The sequence below is a fragment of the Hipposideros armiger genome, unplaced genomic scaffold, assembly GCF_001890085.2.
Source record: "Hipposideros armiger isolate ML-2016 unplaced genomic scaffold, ASM189008v1 scaffold_306, whole genome shotgun sequence".
NCBI classification, from domain to species: domain Eukaryota; kingdom Metazoa; phylum Chordata; class Mammalia; order Chiroptera; family Hipposideridae; genus Hipposideros; species Hipposideros armiger.
In genome coordinates this window covers 1,630,007-1,653,819 of record NW_017731656.1, presented here as the reverse complement: position 1 = coordinate 1,653,819, position 23,813 = coordinate 1,630,007, and the positions used below count along the sequence as shown (strand labels likewise).

Below are 23,813 nucleotides of genomic sequence, written 5' to 3'. Positions count from 1 at the left end.
TCCTCCACAACTAGATTGAAGAACAAAAGGACAGCAACTTGTCTGTTCCCCTTCCCCCAACTCCCCAGCACTGTTCCCATCCCCCCAATTCCCCAATAAGAAATCTTAAAAAAAAAAAAGATGTTAACCCCATATACAAAATACCTTCACAATAACACATAGATTAGTATTTAAATAATTAGGTACCATAGCCTAGCAGAGTTGACACATAAAACTAATCATAATACCATCATATATTTTTGAATTTCTTAAGATATTTTGAATAAACATTCATAGTAGTATGTTGATTGTGAATCTCGGGAATTCTTTAAAACAGATATTTTAGCACTGTGAAACAAATACATTTGTAGAGTTCTATCCTTTATCCATAGCATCATAAAAATGAACTGAAGGAAGAGACCAGCATAGTGACAAAAGCATGAACTCTGAAGTTAGACAAACCTGAGCCTGACTCCAACTCCAGGCCCTACAGATTACGATGTAACCTTGTTGCAAATCATTTACCTTTCACAGCTTCACTTTTCTTATCTTTGAATATTTTCTGCCACTTCATTCTGGCCTGCAAATTTTCTGTAGTAAAATCAGCTGATACTCTTATGGGAGCGCCCTTGTGAGTAACTAGTTGTCTTTCTCTTTCTGCTGTTAGTATTCTCTCTTTGTCTTTAATCTTTGCCATTTTAACTATGATGTGTCTTAGGTTCATCTTGTTTGGGACTCTGTGCTTCCTGGGCTTGCATGTCAATTTCTTTCACTAGGTTAAGGAAATTTTCAGTCATTTTTTGTTTAAATGAGTTCTTGATCCCTTGCGCCCTCACTTCTCCTTCTGGTACTCCTATGATGCAAACGTTGTTGCACTTGATGTCCCACAGGCCCCTTCAACTATCTCCATTGTTTTTCTTTTTGTTGTTCCAATTGGGTGTATTCTGCTACTTTGTCTTCTAAATCGCTGATTCAATCCTCTGCTTCATCTAATCTGTTCGTGATTCCTTGTAGTGTATTTTTCATTTCAGTTATTGTATTCTTTATTTCTGACTGGTTCTTTTTCATGGTTTCTATGTCTTTTATGCTTGCTAACTCTGTTAAAATTCTCACTGAGTTCCTTAAGCATTTTTATAATCAGTGTTTTAAATTCTGTCTCTGGTAAGTTGGTTGCCTCCATTTCATTTAGTTTCAATTCTGGAGGTTTCTCCTGTTTTTTTATTTGGGACATGTTTTTTGTTTGTTTGTTTGTTTTCTTAATTCTGGCTTGCTGCTCTGTGTTTGCTTTTATATATTAGGTAGACCTCCTTTGTCTCTCAGTCTTTGCTGGGTGGCCTTATGTAGTATGTGTCCTGTGTACTCAAATTGTGCAATATCCCTAATCTCCTGTCCTGTGTTCCAGGAGTGCCTTTTGTGTGTTGTATGTGTTTTCCTGTTGTAATTGATCCTGGGTTGCTTTTGACGCATCAGTGAGTGGGACTGGCTCCCAGGCTGACTGACTGTGAGGACTGGCTGCACCCAGAGTGTATGGGCTGCTGTGTGAGATCTGACCCCTCAAAATAGGCTTAGCCTCTGTGTGCCTGTTGAGATCCCCCTTTGGGTGTGCACTTGTGGGACTAACCAGGTAGTGCTCTGGTGTGGTCTGAAGCTGGCCTCTGAGTGTGTTGTTTCTGGTGTCTCTTGGATGGGGGTTCCTTGCAGGCCAATTTCAGCCTTGCCTATTACTGGCCCACAGCTACCTGGTAGGAGCTTCAAATCTATATGTCATTTGCTGCTACTCGTGCTGGACTTATACGCCTGTGAGGGTGGCTTTGCTGTGAACTGAGACTGGCTGCCAACAATATTGGTCCTGAGGCAGCTTAGCAAAAGGCCCAGGGCCTCCTAGGCCTGTTGCCACCTGTCAGCTGCCCATAAGGCCCAGCCATTGAAAGAGGATCCTTTGGTTTGTATGCTGGGCTGGTGTTGAGAGTGCCCTTGGCGATGCAGCACTAGGTGGATGGGGTGGAGTTCAAGGTAGTCACAAGACATGAACAGTGTTTTTTACAATGTTAATGCAGATTCAGTTCTTATACCAGAGCCCAGCCTGTGACCTACTTTTCCAGTGCCCTGAGAACCCTGTAGCCAGCCATCACCTTCGGCTCCCAAGTGGCTACAGTGCAGTTTTTTGTTTGTTTTGTTTTGTTTTGTTTTGTGTGTGTGTGTGTGTGTGTTGAACGTGCTTTTTTTTTATTGGGGAATTGGGGGAAGGGGAACAGACAAGTTGCTGTCGTCTTGTTCTTCAATCTAGTTGTGGAGGACGTTGCTTCACTGGCCCAAGTTGGCACCATCATTGCGCTCTTCCCGGGCGAGGCAGATCAGTCGCCGGCTTCTGGACTGCCGCTCACTGCGGCTGCTGGCCGCTCACGCTGGCTGCTGGCTACATACGGTAGCCCATGGCAACCCACTGCCACAGGGACTGCAGCCTACGCCGATGCCGGCGACTCACGGCAGTCCAGCTCCGGGTTGAGCTGTTGTTCAGCATCTTAGCTGTGGAGGGCAGTGTCACTGGCCCTCATATGTGGGATCCGAACCGGGGCCCTCTGGCGTCCCAAGCCAGTTCTTAACCATCGTGCCACTCGGCCAGCCCTGAACGTGCTTTTTTTTCTTTGCTTTCTTTTTTAATTAAAGTTTAATTTAATTATTATTGGGGTGGACAGTTGTTAGTAAAGTTACATAGGTTTCAGGTGTACAATTCTGTAATACATCATCTATATATCACATTGAGTGTTCACCATCCAGAGTCAGTTCTCCTTCAATCACCATATATTTGACCCCTTTTACCCTCATCTACCACCTCCCACCAGCTTACCCTCTGGTAACCACTAAACTATTGTCTGTGTCTATGGGTTTTTGTTTTTTCATTTATTTGTCTTGCTCCTTTGTCGTTTTCAGTTTTATATACCACACATCAGTGAAATCATATGGTTCTCGACCTTTTCTATCTGACTTATTTCGCTTAGCATTATAATCTCAAGATACTGTCAGAATGTTGTCGCAATAGCATTATTTCATCTTATGGCAGAATAGTATTCCATTGTGTATATATACCACATCTTCTTTATCCATCTATCAAAGAAGACCTAAACATAAGACCTGAAACAATAAACTGCATAGAAGAAAACATAGGTACTAAACTTATGGACCTGGGGTTCAAAGAGGATTTCATGACTTTGACCTCAAAGGCAAGGGAAGTAAAATATAAAATAAATGAATAGAACTGTATCAAACTAAAAAAGCTTCTGCACAGCAAAAGAAACCATCAGCAAAGTAGAGAGGCAACCAACTGAATGGGAGAAGATTTTTGAAAACAATGCCTTTGATAAGGGGCTAATATCTAAAATACATAAGGAACTCATACAACTCAATAACAAAAAGACAAACAATCCAATTTTTAAAATGGGCAGAAGACCTGAATAGACATTTCTCCAAAGAGAACATACAAATGGCCAATAGACATATGAAAAAATGCTCAACATCACTAGTTACCAGAGAAGTGCAAATAAAAAGCAAAATGAGATATCATCTCACACTAATTAGAATGGCTATCATCAATAAGACAAATAATAACAAGCGTTGGAGAGGCTGTGGAGAAAAAGGAACCCTCATACACTGTTGGTGGGAATGCAGATTGGTACAGCCACGATGAAAGGCAGTGTGGAGGTTCCTCAAAAAATTATGAATAGAATTATAATGTAACCGAGCAATCCTTCTCCTGGGTATCCACCCAAAAATCTGAAAACACTTATCCGTAAAGATATATGTGCTCCTATGTTCATTGCAGATTCATTTACAGTGTGGTGCAGTTTTTGAGTCACTATCCACCACCAAAATCTCCCCAGGCCATTGTGGATAGTCTGCTGCTTTAAGAAACCTCCTCTGTGGCTTCTGAGTGCAAGGCTGGCTGCCCAGGTGCCCAGAGTGCCCCTGGCCACGCAGATCTTGATGGGTGGGATGGGGTTACAGGGAGCTAAGGGGTGTGGTCTGTGGTTTCTACAAATTCAGTGCAGTCTCAGCTTCCACACCAGTGCTGGGCCCAGGACCACCCCACATAAATGCCCCGAGAACACTACAGCCAGCCACTGCCATCTCAGGCCCGCCATGCCACCTGCTGCCTATGCTGCCATGCAGGTCTTGACTTAACGCTCTCTAGCAAACCTTTCCCACCAGGCCGCCATAGGCCCTCTGCCCACTTTAATCTGCATTCTATGAGGTGGGGCTGGCAACCTGGCAGTAGAGAGTTTCCCAGGCGACATAGCACCAGCTGTGCAGAGGGTGTGGACCCAGGGCATTACCAAGGCAGTGTGCGTGCATGGATTCCATCAGACCAATATGGTCCCAGACTTGGCCCTTTGAGGGAGGATTTACTCCTGAAAGGATGGTACCCTTCAATAGGCCACACCTGTGTCAGGCTCCACACAGGGACAACAGGCTCCTGTCCCTCCAGCTCCCGCACCAAAGGTACTCAATTCAGTCCTTCCCTGCATGTCCCTGGGCCTCCTGAGCTGCCACGCCCTCTGCCAGAGACCAGATGAGTGCCTGCCAGCAAGCGTGACCATGTGCTGGCTCTACAAGAGGTCATCTGGGTTTTCAGCTGCCTTCCACCCCACCAAAAATGGCAGCGTCCTCACTGATTTTCACTGCCAGATGCCATGGGAACTCCTTTTCCCGGCACAGGACCCCTGGGCTGGGGAGCCCAGTGTGGAGCTGGGGGGTCCCTCCCTCTTCAGGTGGTCATTCTGCCACCAAGGTGACCCTCCCAGTGTTCAGCCTCTCTCTGTGGGTTTGGGTCAGCCTGTTTCATGTCTCCACTCCTCCTACCAGTCTCGATGTGGCCTCTTTTTTTTTTTTTTTTAAGATTTTATTGGGGAATTGGGGGCATGGGAACAGTGCTGGGGAATTGGGGGAAGGGGGACAGACAAGTTGCTCTCATTTTGTTCTTCAGTGTAGTTGTGGAGGACGTTGCTTCACTGGCCCAAGTTGGCACCACCATTGCGCTCTTCCCAGGTGAGGCAGATCAGTCGCTGGCTTCTGGATGGCTGCTCACGCTGGCTGCTCGCTACACACAGTAGCCCATGGCAACCCACTCCCACAGGGGCTGCAGCCTACGCCGTGGCCAGCGACTCACGGCAGCCCAGCTCCAGGTTGAGCTGTTGTTCAGCATCTTATCTGTGGAGGGCAGTGTCACTGGCCCTCACATGTAGGATCCGAACCAGGGCCCTCTGGCGTCCCAAGCCAGTTCCCAACCATTGTGCCACTCGGCCAGCCCTGGCCTCTTCTTTATATCCTTAGTTATATTGGTTCTGTTCAGCTAGTCTTCACATGATTCTTAAGGTTGATTGTTCTATAATTTGTTTGCAATTTTGGTGTGATCCTGTGATACAGCAGGCACAGCATTTACCTAATCTGCCATCTTGAATCCCTCACCACAATAATCTTAAGAAGTCTTTACTATTGTTATTCCCATTTTACAGATAAAGAAATTAAGGCTTGGAAATGTCAAGATACTGTTTATGCCAGCATTTGCACGCAGACTGCCTGACATCAGAACCTAAGCTCTTAACTACTATGTCTTTGGTTTAAACAAATGCAAGTATTTAAATCTGGGATAGGCAAACTACAGCCCACAGGCAGCAGACCAAATACAGCTCACTCTCTATATTTGTGTATTCCATGAGCTAAGAATATTTTTTACATTTTTAAGAGGTTCAAAGGTAATCAAAAGAATAACACTATTTTGTGATATGCAAAAATATTTAAAATTAAAATTTCAATGTCCATAAATTAAGTGTCATTGGAACAAAGCTACACACATTCATTTACATATTGTCTATAGTACTTTGCATGCTATGACAGCAGAGTTATATAGTTGCTACAGAGAAAGTATGGCCATTTAAACTTAAAATATCTGGCCCTTTATAGAAAATGTTTGCCAACTCCTGATCTAGTTACCTGTTCTCAATTTAGACAACATCTCCATTTTATACACTGTGTGTGACTCTTAAGAAAATAACATGTGTGAGACAAAGAAAATGTAAATTTATCAAAGTGAGAAGAGTATAGAGTGACAAAATTTGCTACTTCTTTTGATGCTGTTAGCAAACTATTAATGTGATGACAGAAATACAGAGAAAAATGGTCAGATAACACCATCTACTGAGAAAATCTGAGATTACGGATGTGACAATTTTTTTTCTCAATTTTTGTATGCCTCAGCATTACCTGGATTCTTGGTTTGAAATATAATTTTCTAGATCACATTTCTTATATATTTTGATAGAGTAGGTCTGGAATGCAGCCCAGGTGTATGTATTTTAAGCAAACAACCCAAGTCATTCTGATTCAGGTGATCCCTGAACCCTCTTCAAGAAACATCTATTTAAAATAAAGCTCATACCTGGAAGAAACAATAGACACATGTCCTTTTACATTTCCTCATTTTTTATGTATTTAGTCCACACAGGTCAATATTGTTATGTCTTTAGCAATGGACTTCGTGGAGAAATAATGCAATGATGTGATGTACTGGTTAGAATCACCCTTCAGGCTTCACTCCAGTCATATTGGTCCCAGTGAAAGAGGGCGTTATGCAACAGTTGTCTGCAGGGGAAAAAGCTATTGCTACTGCCCAAACTGAGAGTTAGGAGCCCGAAGCCTGGCACTGTGCTAAGTCATGAACCAGAGGACAGGGTCAGGTAATTTAGATGAGAACAGTGGGATTAGTGATGTGGGTAGGAAGAGGGAATCTGATGAATTCCCCTAAAGGGTGGTATAGAAGAAGGTTGAACAGTTAAGTTCACAAGCTCATCCTAGAAAAAGATACTACATACCTCGTTGCTGAATATCGCTATGATCACTTTCAAAGTACTCCCCTTGGGAAGCTATGCCCTGATGCCAGTGCCTAGTGCACCCTTCAAAGCAATTTTGGAACTCTTTATCTGGAATGGCCATCAGAGCTGTCATCCTATTACTCTTGATATCCTGAATGTCATCAAAATGTCTTCCTTTCAATATTTCCTTTATCTTTGGGTAAAGAAAGAAGTCATTGGGGGCCAGATCAGGTGAGTAGGGAGGGTGTTCCAATACAGTTATTTCTTCACTGGCTAAAAACTCCCTCACAGACAGTGCACTGTGAGCTGGTGCATTGGTATGATGCCAAAGCCATAAATTGTTGGCGAAAAGTTCAGGTCATCTAAGTTTTTCACGCAGCTTTTTCAGCACTTCCAAATAGTAAACTTGGTTAACTGTTTATCCAGTTGGTAAAAATTCATAATAAATAATCCCTCTGATATCAAAAAAGGTTAGCAACATCATTGCAACAGGTTCTCAAATTTAATTGCCAGACCTTGTATTGCTGATTTTATCATATCATATTGACTCAGGGGTATAGAATTGTGGTTTGAAGGCACCACAAAGGCACCATGAAGTCCCTTGTTAGAATCAATTGCAAATTTGCTCTTAGCTTCCAATGTATGGTTAGTGTACTATAAGACTCTATATGTGTGTGCACACACGTGTGTGTGTGTGTGTGCGCGCACGTGTGCACATCTGTGCTTCTTCCTGTCTCAGGACTGCCACACAGTGGAGAAGAAAAGTTGGTTAGGCAAGGTGAGAGAAGGTAGTAGCAGCAAAGTTATTTGGGCATTAGTAGTAGTGGTTCTGCTAACTTTTCAATGTGATGGAAGTTAAGGTGTATGACACTTTTTAGGTAGACACTATTATTAAAGTCACAAATTACTGATAAAGAAGCCATTTTGAGTTTATTTCTGTATTTGGAGTAAGCATGTGGTCCAGTTTCATTTTTTTGCATGTATCTGTCCAGTTTTCACAGCACCAATTATTGAATAGACTGTCTTTACCGCATTATATATTTTTGCTTCCTTTGACATAGATTAAGTGACCATAAAGATATGGGTCTATTCCTGGGCTTTCTATTCTGTTCCACTGATCTATGTATCTGTTTTTATGCCACTACCATGATTTTTTATTACAGCCTTGTAGTATAGTTTGATATCAAGTAGCGTAATACCTCCAGCTTTGTTCTTCTTTCTCTCTTTTTGTTGTTGCTGTCTGTGCTTTTAGTGTCATGTCTAAGAAATCATTGCCAAATCCAATGTCATGAAATTTTCTCCTACATTTTCTACAAAGAGTTTTAAACTTGACCTCTTATGCTTAGATCTTTGATCCAGTTTGAGTTAATTTTTCCATATGGTGTAAGATAAGGATCCAGCTTCACTTTTTGCATTTTCATCCATTATTGAAAGTGAGATATTAAAGTCTTCCACTATTAGATAAAACTGTATTTTTCCTTTCAATTCTCTCAGTGTTCACATTATATATTTTGGAGCACTGATGTTTTATGCATCTATATATATCAGGAATATTGGCCTGCATTCTTTTTCTTTTCTTGCATTGTTCTTTTTATTTATTTTTTTTTTGTGGAGGGCAGTGTCACCGGCCCTCATAGATGGGATCCGAACCAGGGCCCTCTGGCGTCCCAAGCCAGTTCTTAACCATTGCGCCACTTGGCCGGCCCTCTTGTATTGTTCTTGTCTGGCTTTAGTATCAGATAATGCTGCCCTCATAAAATGAGTTTGGGAGTGCTCCCTCCTTGCTGGAGCCCTTGCCTGCCCTGGTGCTGAGTTGGGTTGAACGTCTGAAGTAGGGTGGTCAGCTTGGCACTGGGGTCTCAAATGTCCTTGAGTTCACAGGTGTTTCCTGGGAGCCTGGGTCACAGATACTGATTGGGAGCCTGAGGCCACAAGAGTGACCCAGGGCAGCAGGAGCCAGCCCATGCTGTAATATGCTGGGAACCTTCTGGAGACCGCTGGGAACCTGTTGCCATGGGAGCTGCCTGGTGCTGGGTAAGCTGTGAGCCTACATTCATAGAAGCCCACCAGGAACCTGGTGCCAGGGGAGTCAGCTATTGCCATCATGGGCCAGGATCTTGGGGCCACTGGAGCCACCTACGATCATGAAACCAGCAAATGCCAGAGTGGATTGGGGGGCTCGGTTCACGGAAGCACTCTAGGAACCTGGAGCCACAGAATCACCTGTGGCTATTGGTCACCCGGAACTGCTGGAGTTGGTCAGTTCTCTGGTGGTCCAGAAGCCTTCTGACAACCTGAAACAAAGACAGCCACCTTGAGCCATATAAGCTGCCATGGGCTACTGGAGTTGGCAGGCACTAGTGTGAGATGAGAGCTTGGCTTCCTGGGAGCCTGCTGGAAGTCTGGTGATGTGGAAGCCACCTGGGTCCACGGGAGCTGCCTGGAGTCAGCGGCTGCCAGGATGATCTGGGGGCCTGGATTTGAGGGAGCCTGCTGAGAGCTTGGCGTTGCAAACGTTACCTGGTATAGCAGGAGCCACCTGGTTTCACCCAAGTTGGCAGGTTCAGGGCTGAGATGGGGGCCTAGATTCACAAGGTCCCACCTGGTGCCTCGTGCCGAAGATACCACCTGTGGCCATTAGAACCAGTGGGTTCCAGGTGAGCTAAAGGTCTGAGTTCCAGGGAGCCTGCTGGGCGCCTGGTGTCACAGGAGCCACCAGGGGCCACAAGAGCTCCCTGAGAGCTCTGGAGCTGTCAAGTGCCTGGGTGCAATGAGAGCCTCAGTTCCCATGAGCCCACCAGGAGGCCTGTGGTGGAAGAGGCCAAAAACTGTGGGCGGTGCCAGGAACACGGAAATAGGCAGGCACCAGGGTGAGCCAGAAGCCTGAGTTTATGGTAGCCTGCTGGGAGCACTGTCATGTAATCTGCTAGGGACACAGAGTAGGCAGCTGCTAGAATGAACCTGGCCCTGGCTTCATGGGAACCCACAGGAAGTTTGGGCCAAGGATGCCACATGGAGCCAGCCGGCACCAGAGTGAAATGGATACCTCGGTTCCTGGGATCCCTTGGCGAGCCTGGTGCCATGGTGTCTACCTGGGGCTACTTGGAGTCAGCAAATGAGGAGGGGAGCTTCTTGGGAACCTGCTAGGAGTCCTGCCATGGAAGCTGCCTGATGTTGTGCAAGTTGCCTTAGGCTGCTAGAGTAAGCAGGCACAGGGTGAGCTAGGGTCTGGGTTCATGGGAGCCGCTGGGAACCTGGAGCCAAGAATGCTGTTTGGGGCTGCTAGAGCTACCTGCAGCCACTGGAGCCAACAAATACCATGGTGCTGGGTTGCCAGGAGCCTGCAGAGAGCCACGTAAGACTGCGGGAGTCCACCTGGTGCTCGGGTGGGTTCGCTCTGGGGTACATGGTAAAGTTAAGCTCTCACTTTACTCTCCTTATCCCCCTGGGAAGGTGTCTCCAACTTGGGCTGACTGGGCTTGGTGGAAGGGTAATGAGGTAGTGTGAATTTATCTTTCATACCCTCCTCAATGTGTCCTTTCTTATTTCTGTGTTTTACCCACATGGTGTAATTGTGAACATATTTTTTTTGTGCATGGATAGTTGTTCAGATTGATGTTGGGAGGGGTGGAGAAGAACAAGCAGTAGAAATTCCTATGTTGCCATTTGACTGACATCACTCTCCTAAAAGATCTTTCTGATTTTGTCTTTTTAGGCCTATTTTATTTTTATTTATTTATTTATTTAAGTTTTTTTGTATTGGGGAATTGGGGGAGTGGAACAGCGTTGAGGAATCGGGGAAGGGGAACAGACAAGTTGTTGTCCTTTCGTTCTTCAGTCTAGTTGTGGAGGACGTTGCTTCACTGGCCCACATTGGTATTATCATTGTGCTCTTCGCGGGTGAGGCAGATCTGTCGCTGGCTTCTGGATGGCCGTTCATAGCTGCTCTTGGCAGCTCACACTGGCTGTTGGCCTCTCACGCTGCTTGCCGGCCACACACGGTAGCTTATGGCAGCCCACTGCAGCAGGGGCTGCAGCCTATGCCGTCGCCGGGGACTCATGGCAGCCCAGCTGCAGGTCGAGCTGTTGCTCACCATCTTAGCTGCAGAGGGCAGTGTCACTGGCCCTTATGTGGGATCCGAACCGGGACCCTGCTGCTCAGAGCTGGTGTCCCAAGCCAGCTCTTAACCAACGCGCCACTCGGCCAGCCCTTTAGGCCTATTTTAAAATAAGATTAGTTGTGGGCCAGCCGAGTGGCTCAGTTGGTTAAGAGCTTGCTCAAGAGTGCAAACTGTGAGCAACAGGGTTGCCAGTTCAATTCCTGGCCCAAGCTGAGCTGCCACTGAGCTGCCAACAGGGTGCAGGATGGCTCAGCTTAAAAAATAATAATAATAAAATAAAATAAGATTAGTTGTGCTTTGATTTCCAGAACCTCTATGTGACCCACTTCTGTTAATTCTAATTAGTTGTGATCCAGATATGAGTGTTTAACCACTCAGATAGATTGAACTTAGCATATGGAACCGAGCTGTTTGTGTGAGCATCTCCATGACCTTAGATGAAACATGAACTTGTCAAATTCACCTGGTCTTTGTAGAGGAGTGGTCATCAAATTCTGATTCTCTATCACTTGAAATACAATCTAAATTATGTAGACCTGGATTTGGTAGATATTTCATAAATTTAGCCCCAATATATATATATATATATATATATATATATATATATATATATATATATATGTGTGTGTATATATATATATATATACACACATATATATATATATATATATATATATATATTATATGTCTCATTAGGGCCTAAGACACAATAGATCCTTAATAAATGTTTGTGTCACAGGGATACTATTTTGAAAAATATTAATGTGCTTTCATCTTTTAACATTTATTCATGTATGAGATTTCCAATAATGTGCTTTTATCTTTTGACATTTACTCATGTATGAGATTTCCCTTATTTTGCTAGGTGTACCCATTTCTCAATGTTTGTGTATGTCATGTGTGTATGTATGTGTGTGTGTATGCATGTGGGAGGGCATTAGGATTATAACAGGAATGCAGGGAAAAAAAAGAGGATGCCAATAGTAAACTTTTAGCATGTTGAAGAGGATTATTTTCCTAGTCTGTAGCAGGCAATACTCTTTAAAAACAAGTATTGTCAAGAGAGTAAAAAATGCTATAAACACTGTATTTAATGTTTCCTTTGACATATGGAGGGTCAGGTTGGTGATAGGAAGTTTTATATAGAATCTTCCACAGACTAGAGAGATACTCCTTCTATCACTCAGGTTTTGGCTTAGTGTCTCCAGCAAGGGGGGATATGATGTATAGGAAATCCATGATGAAGAGGACAGTAACTGCAAAACTGGTCACTCTACTTCGGATGACTTGGAGGACAGAAGGACGACAGCTGAGGAAACATGTTTTATGGTCTTTTTTTCTTTTCCTGGACTAAGATATTGGGGTAGGATTCTTGTTAGAGAGCTTAAAGAAAGGGAAGATATGAAATCAGAAGAATTTTAGTTCTATCCCCTCTAAGAGGAGACTTTGTTTCAGTGTTTCCTCTGTATCACAATGGGGCAGCAACCACATGTGATTCAAGTTGACGAAAGGCATAGTTAGGCAGGGAGGGAAACCAAGTTTAATGCCCCATAGTCTTCTGTAGCTTCTGTGTGGTATAGAAGGTATTTAGAAGTTCCTTCATGCCCTGTGGAAATACAGGGAAGTAGCTGATGGTGTTGTCTGGCGAGTCATCATGATACGGGCTGAGGGCAGCAAACTGGGGATCCTGAGCAAGGGCAGTGATTACAAAAAAAAAAAAAAGAAAAAAAAATCAAAATCTGACCAGCCGAGTGGCGTGATGGTTAAGAACTGGCTTCGGACGCCAGAGGGCCCCCATTCGGATCCCACATATGAGGGCCAGTGACACTGCCCTCTACAGCTAAGATGCTGAACAACAGCTCAACCTGGAGCTGGGCTGCTGTGAGTCGCCGGCGACGGCATAGGCTGCAGCCCCTGTGGCAGTGGGTTGCCATGGGCTACCGTGTGTAGCCAGCAGCCAGCGTGAGCGGCCGTCCAGAAGCCAGCGACTGATCTGCCTCGCCCGGGAAGAGCGCAATGATGGTGCCAACTTGGGCCAGTGAAGCAACGTCCTCCACAACTAGACTGAAGAACAAAAAAAGACAGCAACTTGTCTGTTCCCCTTCCCCCAATTCCCCAACTGCTGTTCCCATCCCCCAATTCCCCAATAAAAAATAAATAAAAAACCAAGAACCAACACTTTCTTTCCAATCTGAGTATAGTATATAAATGTGTCAGCGCTTATGCTTGTTGAAAGAATATATAAAATTAATAACTCCCTTTCTTATTAGCTTAAACCAGCCTGATAGATCATGTTCACCATGCCATAGTAACAAGGGGACTGCCCCTATAACTACTTTTCCCAGCTAGGTTGAACTGAAGTCAGCAGTCATGTTTCAGTGCCCTAAGCGTCTGCAGCTCTCCATTCTGGTGGCTCAGAACTGCTCAGCTTTTGGCAGTCCAGCTAGGCTATTGCGGCCTGAGCACAGTTTTCAAATGCAGCTATGCAGCAGTAGCCCTGGGCAACGCACATATATGTCCAACTAAATAGAAGATCAAAATGAAATAAGCCTAACTGGACCATCAAGAAGATGGTATTCACTCTCCACTTGCCTGAACGGTAGATATTACTCTGGACATCTTGTCTTGATCTCCCTATTGGTGCCATCTTGCTGTGGCTGAAACATTGGCAAGCTGGGCTGCGTTAGGTCCTTTGATCTTTCCTTTTCCCACTGGCTCACACTCCATTGTAACTTGACAGGCCAAGCTGTGCTCTAGGGATGTTTATGTAACTCTTCTTCTACATTGATTTGGATAAGGTATGAATTCAAAGATCCAACAGAGCTGTGTGTGTGTGCGTGCGTGTGTGTGTGCATGCATTTTATTTTTTCACAGCATATCTATGTCTCTATTTCTACCCCTAAAGCTCAAGATGTCAATAGCTCTCTGTTTAGAACTAAAGACAATTGCAGGAGTAAGGAACAAAAGAGGAAAATTATATTTTTATATTTAAATGCAGTATTTTAGCTATTGAGGTAAAAATATTAAAAAGTCATTTCAAGTTGCATTTGACATAAGCTAAAGCCACACTCTTTATAACCAGAGGAAATAGATTTTATTTAAATTCAATCTGTCAAAGTACAAATATCTTTGTACAACTTATGTTGCGCTTTTTTTAAAACTTAAAAAGTAGTAGTACATTTTGTAAGAGTCTCTCTGGATTTTACTTGTTGGTTTCACATACTACAATACAAAGCCTGTTTAAAAGAACATATTGCAGAAAATTTTAAATTGTACATTACTTTAAAGTTATTTTCATAAAGAAGTTTTTCAACATTTTACCTTAAATATTTTTGTAAGGTGATAATGGAAGTAAAAATTTAAAGGTAAAGTACTACCCAACTAGCCATTTTGTTGTTTTTTCATTTAAAAATGTTTATTGTAGTACATCTATCCTTAACATTTTCTACTGTATGAATATAACATTGACAGAAAAGCATGTATTAGTACATAAAAGATAATTACAGAATTTATCATAGATTGAACATATTTTCGTTTCCAAGTGTTAATATTGTCGAGCATCCCAATTTTACTGCACTTTCAAAATTGTTTTTGAAAATTTGTTAAACTTAATGGTAGGTGTTGACAGAGTTCACAAAAATGTTTGAGAAGATTACTTTCTATACAAGTGAAGCCCTGAAACTTTAAAGCTGAGGTCACAGTTTGTATCAATATGATAAATATTCACTATTTTACTGTATAGATTGTGTATATGAAATGACCAGTAATATTTTGCTGGTAACAAATCTAACAAGACAACATGTTAAAGAATACCAAATTTATATGTATGCTTTGGAAGATGGTACTTTAAAAGTATAAGTTTGTGAAAATTTTAACATACTGTGATCATCACAACAAATTATGTCAATGAGTTTTTTTTCCCCTCAACACAGTAAAAGCTTTCTTCTTGGTAAATGTGAGGTATCATTTAGCTAGTGGAGATTTTTTTTTGAATAAGAGAATGATGTCTTACTGAAAACCAGACTTCATATTTTAAACTTTAGATGTTCTGTTTTATATTAGTTATGTTCCAGATAATAGAGTACCTTTTTTTTTGAAATAGAAAATGTTTTGAACTTCTTAGACTCTTAACAATTAACAATGCTTTTATAACCTCTCATACCTTGGCCATTATCAATTTCCTTTAAACATTTTAAAGTAATGAGGCTAAACTTAGACTAGTGGACTTCCATTTATATTATCAGCTATAACAACATATAAACTTAACACCTACAGGTAACTTATGTTTTGGCTTCACAGATTAGAACAATGATAAGTATGTATTAAAATAACAAAAGAATTTTCATGTTTGCTTACTAATTCAAGGAAAGAACATTTTTTTCTTCCTCTCTTCTTCCTACTCCATTTCTAAAAAGTATCCAGTTTTCTTCCCTTTGATAAACATAGCTTTATGGTAACTTTATCACCACAACAGATGCACCAGCTCTTGGCATTTTAACAGGAATTTCCTAACACAGAGGGGGGAAAAAAAAAACAAGAAATGAAGTTTGAATGAACTCTGTGTTTAGCATAACATAGCATGTTGAAGTTGATACAATCTTTAGCTGTTCTGGTCTAACCTACACCTCATATAAAAACAAGGGAAAATGTAGCCCAGATAACAGTCCAGTGTGGTAGAAAAATATAGTCTTTAAAATGATGTAAATCTGAGTTTCAGGAGCAGGTGATATTGAGTAAGTTCCACCTGTCTGGTAATTTCTCACTTGAAAAATTACAGCCAATAATACTTCAAGAATAAGTTAGAATTAAGTGAGATAATGAATGAAAATAACTTGGCATATAGTAGTTATTTTTTCACTTTTTTTCTTTTTCTTTCCTTTTTATTTTTCAATTGCAGTTGCCATTCAATATTATTTTATATTAGTTTCAGGTGTACAACATAGTGGTTAGACATTTATATAATTTAAGTGATACTATAAGTCTAATACTCACCTGCCACCATACATGTTATTACAACATTATTGACTGTATTCCGTATGCTGTATTTACATCCCTGTTACTACATATTTTGTAACTACCAATAACATATAGTAGTTATAAATCCATTATTTGTTAGATCTGTTTTACTCTCTCCAACATCACACAATGAAACATTGAAAACCCAGAAATAGAATCTAGGTCTCTTAGGTACTAGTTTACAATCTTTAGAAAAGTAAATTCCACCAGCTTTGACAAGCATTTTGATTATTGTAATTGACCTAACTCCTTGATACTAAAATGTTTTCTTCCATTTCTAACTGGTCTTAAGTATTGATAAAGTAAGGAGCTACCTACATGGCAGAATTTAAGTGATTCCAAGGGTTTTAATAAATCAAATTGTTGAAGGAAAGAGGTAGAAATCCATTATCAGCTGTCAATATATTAACACAGTTATTTAGAACAGTAACCAGCTCACTATGTAGAATACAGAGCAGCATGAAATCAGTGTTCCTGTTTGTGGAAATGGTGAAGAGTTCATCATACTTCATGTTTTTATTAATGTATTATGTAATTAGCAAAACACCATTAAACATTTTGGAATAAATATAACACCCTCACTGGAAAAACTGTCAGACACATCAATTTTGCTTTGCATCACCTAGACTTGCTTTCAGTGCCTCTTCTTGTACTCTCTTTATGATTTCTTCGGTTAGATGCCCAGCACTCTTGAGATTGTTTAATTCCAGTCTCTTACTGAGCATTAATTTTCTTGAATGACTGATTAAAAGTTAAGACCATCACAGTTTATGCAATCTTTATGAGGAGGGGATTGAAAGATTTTTCTCCTGCGCATCAGCTGATAAGATGGGGCAGATACGTGTGGACAAGGACATTGCTCCTTGGTTCTCAAGTCATAATACATACATAGAAAGTTGGGCAGAGAGTAAGGCTCTTGAATTATTGAACCTGATTCACTTTTCTGTGAAATGAATGATCTATGCAGTCAAAAGATGGTTCTGTCCCCTTTCATTTAAGTACTAATGGATCCTGCTAATGATTACTTAGATCAACTATTGGGTTGTTGGAAAAGTCATGACATCTTTTTTCTATGTTTTTCATTACAAAAATGCGTCATGACTTTTTCGACAACCCAACAGTAATTTGATATAGCATAGATAATGCACATACTACAAATTTCACTAAAAGAACCTGGTTAGGCCCTAAAAGGTAAGGGAATGGAATTAATTGCAAACATACATTAAAAATATTTTATTAAAACCTGAAAATATACCAATTTGAGTACTTTTAATAAGAATACCTGTTTCCATTCATCTTTCTGTGGATCATATGACTCAACAGTGTTCAAATAAGCATGTCCATCATATCCTCCAACCACATAGAGCTTGTCTCCTAGGGCACACACAGCAACAGAATCGCGAGGAAAACTCAGAGGCGCCACCGTTGACCATAAATCATATTTTGGATCATACCTTAAGAGGTTTAGGAAAACAATTAAGGGGAGAAGTCCAATAGTGTTAAAATTAAAAATAATAGGCATTAATAAAATGTATACTTATCTAATAGAAGGAATTAATAATACCTTATAAATAAGTGTAGTGTGACTAATAAATGTAAAAGGTAAGTGCATGACAAAATTCTTTTCAGCCACCAGAGGTCACTCAAAGCATATCAAAAATATATTGCCTTTCTAAAACACCATGCGTTTCTTTGAAAAGCACTCAGAGTCCTTATGAGGAAATATCACATATTAGCATCGTAACATTTTGTGGAAAATGCCCGTCTCTCATTTAGTGTGCTGGGTGGAGAGCCTTCATTTTTCTCTAATTCTCTGTTTATCCAAGTTATACATCAGATGCCTAATCTTGTTTATATGAAAGCTCGCATTTTTAAGTAAATCTGAAATATAATTACCTTTCAGTTTTATAGAACGTAGTACTCTGGTTTTAATACTATTTGTGATTAGAATTACCATAGTCTTATCTTATATTTTTCCCCTATGAGAGTTCCTATTTATCTTCACAAGAGCCTTGGATTTTTTTTCACCATTTTATTTTGAAATTAACTCCTTACCCCCCAAACCTTTTCTGTCAGCAAAATAAAGAGAATTCAGGAAGTAATATTAATTAAAATCTGCACCAATAATTCTTTCCTAAAATTTGAAGGCTATGATTTTTAAATATATAATACTAAAATCTAAAAGTGGTGAACAAGAAAAGAAAACGCATATAACTAACTATACATGGAAATGATCTCTGATTTATATTGGTCTAATTGTAAAATCCAAAGAAAAATAATTATTTTACAAAACAGACATTAATTCATTACCTTCTACTAATGCCCTTTATTTCTATTATACCTCTCAGTTCTGTTTTTTTTTTTTTAGACTCTTTAAACCTTCCAAAGAAGTGTCTTTATTTATTTACAGGACTTAGGAAAGGAAAAAAGCTCTAGAAAAAGGAAATTTCAAAATACTCATAGGTCTTTAGGGTGCAGTGAGTGGTTCTGGAGGGTCCAGGCTGGAGTGCCACTGTCACTGGTGGTCATTTCCAGGTTGTGAGGACAGTTCTCCTTGAGTCTCTTGACCGGATCCCTCTGGACCCCAATGACTGGCCCGACCGACTTCTCAGCTCTCAGTCAGCCCCGTCCCCCTACGCCATCTCTTCATCGTACAGGATTTCGTAATTGCCAAGAACTTCCTTTGGGGGCGACTTGTTCCACTTACAGTCTGGAATTTCACCATTAGGGACCGCAATGTTGAGGGTGTCGTTTATCAGGTTATACTTAAGGATTCGATCATTGGCGGTGCTGGAGGTGAGCGATGGGAATGCGTTCACCTCCATCAGCCAGGGCTTCAGCTTGTCGTCTATGATGATGTCGTAGCCATAGCACTCGAAGCAGTGCTTGTCGTTGTTCATCACGGGGGCCACGGCCTTCAGCGACTGCACCATGATCCAGTGGATCTCGTCAAACAGCTTGCTGGTCACCTCCTTGCCTCGGGTGCTCTCCAGGTAGAGCCGCAGGTTGTTCACAGTCCACTTGCCCCCGTGGATGTGGTTGTAGTCTTCCCCATGCTTCTGAATGGTGACGTTGGTGAGGTGAACAAACATGTTGTCCAGCTCGCTGGTGCTGGGGGTGTACTTCACCGTGCAGAAACGGCAGAACCCCAGCTTGTACATGTAACAGTGCAGCGGGCGGTATGTGGACACCAGGACATACAAGCGCAGGTCGAACTTCCTCCCAACGATTAGCAACGGGTTGTTAATATAGAGCGAGATCACGTAGGCTTCCTTATTGGATTGAGACACAAAGGAGGATGTTTTGCTGTCCCGGGACCACTTTTTGATTTGTGACAGTTTGTTAATCAGAAAGATGCCCTTGCCCTGGGCTTTGCCACAAGGTTTCATGATCCAGGTGCTCGAGGGGCTTTTCCTGAACTCCTCCACGAACAGGTTGTAGTCAGCAGGCAGCATGTAGGTGACCGGAACAAATTCCAGATAGAGTTATTTTCCATTCTCATCTTTTTCTTCCAGAGGACTCCCTTCGTTCTCCAGCTCTTTCCTGTATCTTTTAATATTCTTCACCATCAGATCCTTCCGGGTCAGTTCATAGTGGTTCGGGAAATGGTTGACTATTTGATCATCTGAGAGCCGATAGCCAGTTTCGACACTGAAGACGTTCCGGATGGTTTGCACACTCATCCAGTAAAAATTCCAATCCTGGTTTTCTGTCACTTGGACCCATCCTCTCTTTTCAAAGTTATTTATCAGCACTGACTTCTCGATATCGGTGACCCATTTCACTTTTCCTGCCATAGTCCTGATGTCAGGTTGCTTTCCAGTCACTTCCTCAAGGATCGGGCGGCACAAAGTAAGTCATAGGAACTGGGTGGACGAAGAGGGGCACAGTAGTCAGAGCATTCTTCTTGGAGGGCGCCAGTCCGGCGGGCAGCAGCTAAACCACACAGCAGCTGCCGCGTAGACCTAGACGCCAACACTTGCTCGCGCATGCGCACTCGCTCACCAATGTCCGACCACACCCTCGGTCCCGGGAGGCGGTGGCCTACGCGGGGAACCTCACCTCTGGGCTCAGAGCGCGGAGCAGCGCCAAGGAACGTGGAGCAGGGCAGCCCCACACCACGCCCCAGCGCCGCCTCCAGCCCCACTCCAGCGCTCACAGGTGGACACCGCCCGCTGCCCGGCGGACTGGCTGGCCGTGCGCCGCGTCCTCTCATTTCTATTTTTATATCTTTCGTCATATTCTAAATTATCTGATCCCAGCTTCCATTTGAACTTAGCCTTACATGCAGTAGCATTTTTAATAATATCTGAGCTCAGCAATAATTAAGACAATCTCAATGTCCAGTAAACATTGTTTAGTGTCATGGAGTATATCACCTTAAATTCTGATGTTATACTAAAACCCAGAACCAGAAAATTCATAGCTATATCTTTAACTAAGCTGAATATTCAACACAATTGCTATTGTTAATTGAGACTGCACTCAGAAAAAGAGTACACACATATATGAATGATGAACCAAGGCTCACAGAAGGATTTCCTTACTTATTTGCAAACCAAGCCCAAGACTGTTACTCATGGGCATGATAATTAATGCTCAAAAATCTGGCTAATGTTCTTCTTATCTGGATACTGCTTGATTAAAAAGAGGGTTTTGGGGAATGTTGAATCTTTTGAAGAAAAAATTTGGTAATATGGTTACTATCTGTAAAGACACAGGAGCAGTTATTATGTAAAAAGTCACTTATATGACTTTCAAATTAAAATAGCATCACATCTCTATCTTTTTGTTTCACTTTTGTTTTTCTATCTCGCCTTACTTTATTTATTTTTATTTTTTATTTTCCAATTACAGTTGATATTCACTATTATTTTATATTAATTTCAGGTGAACAGCATGGAGTTTAAATATTCGTATAATTATAAAGTGATCCCCCCAATTAGTCTAGTACCCACCTGGCACTATACATAGTTATTACAATATTATTGACTATATTCTTGATGCTGGGTTTTACATCTTCATAACTATTTTGTTAACTACCAATTTGTACTTAATGCCTTCACCTTTCTCACCCAGCCCCCCAAAACCCCTATATAGCAACCCTCAGTTTGTTTTCTATGTCTATGAGTCTGTTTGTTTTGTTTCTTCATTTATTTTGTTCTTTAGATTCCACATATAAGTGAAATCATGGTATTGATATTTCTGTCTGACTTATTTCATGTAGCATAATAACGTCTAAGTCCATCTATATTGTTGCAAATGGTTTACATTTCATTATTTTTTGTGCCTGAGTAACATTCCATTGTATATATGTGCCACCTGTTCTTTATCTAATTGTCTACTGATGGACACTTAGGTTGCTTCCATATCTTGGCTATTGTAAATAATGCTGCAATGAACAAAAGGTGCATATATCTTTTTGAATTAGTGTCTTGAATTTCTTTGGATAAACACCCAGAAGTGGAATGGCTGAGTCATAAGGTAGTTATATTTTAATTTTGTGGGGAAACTCCATACCGTTTTCCATAGTGGCTGCACCTATTTGCAATCCTACCAACAGTGCACGAGGGTTCATTTTTCTCCATATCCTTGCCAACACTTATTTTTCAATTATTTTTTTACACTCAATATTATTTTATATTAATTTCAGGTATACAGCATAGTGGTTAGATATTTGTATAATTTAAGAGGTGATCCCCCTGACTAGTCTAGTACCCACCTGGCACTATACATAGCTATTACCATACTATCGACTATACTCCCTGTGCTTTACTTGACATTCCCATGACTATTTTCTAACTACCAATTTTTACTTCTTAATCCGTTCACTTTTTTTACCCTGTAGCCCAACCCCTCTCCCATCTGTCACCCCAACAAATCTAGTACCCATCCGACACCATACAGTTATTGCAGTATTATTGACTATATTCCTTGTACTATACCCTACATCCCCATGTCTACTTTGTAACAACCAATTTGTACTTCTTAATCCTTTTCCTTTTTTACCCACCCCCAACCCCTCTATCTGGCAACCATCAAAATGTTCTCTGTATCTATGAGCATTTCTGTTTTGTTTGTTTATTTTGTTCTTTAGATTCCACATATAAGTGAAATCAATTTGCATCTGTCTTTCTCCGTCTAACACTCCACTCAGCACAGCACCCTCCAGGTCCATCCATGCCATCGCAGATGACAACAACCCATTCACTTCCATGATCAAGCAATATTCCATAGCATGTATGTATCACCTCCTCTTTATCCATTCATCCATCGATGGACATCCAGGCTGCCTCCACATCTTGGCCATTGTAAACAATGCTGCAATGAACCTAAGGGTACACATATTCCCTCAAAGTAGCATTTGGGGTTTCTTCAAATAAATACCCAGAAGTGGGATTAGTGGATCTTCCTTTGTCTCATTATAGTCTTTATTTTAAAGTCTATTTTGTCTGGTTTAAGTATTGCTACTGCAGCTTTTTTTTTCTATTTCCATTTTCATGAAATAACTTCTTCCATCCCTTTATTTTCAGTCTTTGTGTGTCTTTTAATCTGAAGTCTCTTGTAGGCAACATATATAAGGGTTTTGTTCTCTTATCCATTCACCCACCCTATGTTTTTGATTGAAGCATTTAATTCATTTACATTGAAAGTAATTGTTGATAGATATGTAGTTATTGCCACTTTATTATTCAGATTTTTTATCTTTTTTCTCATCTTAAAGAAGTCCCTCTAACATTCCTTGTAATACTGGTTTGGTGGTGATGAGCTCCTTTAGCTTTTTCTTTGCTGGGAAACTCTTTATCTGTCCTTCAATTCTAAATTATAGACTCGCTGGGTAGAGTAGTCTTGGTTGTAGATCCTTGCTTTCCTTCACTGTGAATATTTCCTGCCAAATCCCTTCTGGCCTGCAAAGTTCCTGTTGAGAAATCAGTTAATAATCTTATGGGAGCTCCCTTATAAGCTACTAGTTGCCTTGCTGTTGCTGCTTTTAGGATTCTCTCTTTGTCTTTAACCTTGGCCATTTTCATTACAAAGTATCTTGGTGTGGGCTTGTTTCAGCTCATCTTGTTTGGGTCTCCCTACGCTTCCTAGACGTGTATGTCTATTTCCTTCACCAGGTTAGGAAAGTTTTCAGTCATTATTTCTTCAAATAGGTTCTGAATCCTATGCTTTGTCTTTTCTCCTTCCAGTACCCCATGATGCAAATGTGTTACTCATGATATGGTCTCTGAGGTCTCTTAAATTGTCCTCATTTTTCTTTTTAATTTTTCTTTCCTTTTGCTGTTCCAATTGGGTATTTCTACTTTGTCCTCCAAATCACTGACCTGATCTGCTTCAACTAATCTTTTGTTGATTCCTTCAGTGTATTCTTTATTTCCATTACTATATTCTTCATATCTGACTTTTTAAAAAATCGTTTCTGTGTCCTTCTTTATGCTTACTATTTCTTTGTTGAAGTTCTCAATAAGTTCCTTAAGCATCCTTATACCCATTGTTTTGAACTCACACCTGGTAGGTTACTTGCCTTCATTTTGTTTAATTCTTTTTCTAGGGTTTTGTACTGTTTTTTTCATTAGGGACTTGTTTCTTTGCTTCCTAATTTTGGCTGACTTGCCTTTTTTTTATTGAATTATTTTTTATTATGAAATACACATTTTGTAGAATTAGTTTCAGCTGTACAACAGTGCAATAGTTATACTTTTTACCCCTCGAAGTGACAACCCCCTCCCCCAATCCACCGCCCCATTTCCCCCCAATATCATACATATCTATTACAAATCCCTTGACTCCACTCCCACATTATACTCCACATCCCATGACTATATAT

General features: G+C 41.1%; 1 protein-coding gene and 1 pseudogene across 4 annotated transcripts in view; both read right to left on the bottom strand.

Moving 5' to 3' along the window:
- Positions 1-14,312: 14,312 nt before the first annotated feature.
- Positions 14,313-23,813, bottom strand: part of KLHL4 (kelch like family member 4) — a 119,401-nt gene continuing 109,900 nt past the window's right edge. For all 4 annotated transcript variants that reach the window (XM_019659899.1, XM_019659901.1, XM_019659900.1 and 1 more), the window contains 2 exons: positions 17,265-17,436; positions 14,313-15,474 (listed from right to left, as the gene is read on the bottom strand). In XM_019659899.1, coding sequence (XP_019515444.1) covers positions 15,415-15,474; positions 17,265-17,436 — 232 coding nt within the window. In that variant the 3' untranslated portion in view covers positions 14,313-15,414. The remainder of the gene's footprint in view (positions 15,475-17,264; positions 17,437-23,813) is intronic.
- LOC109391926 (probable tubulin polyglutamylase TTLL1 pseudogene) lies at positions 18,373-20,174 on the bottom strand (annotated as a pseudogene).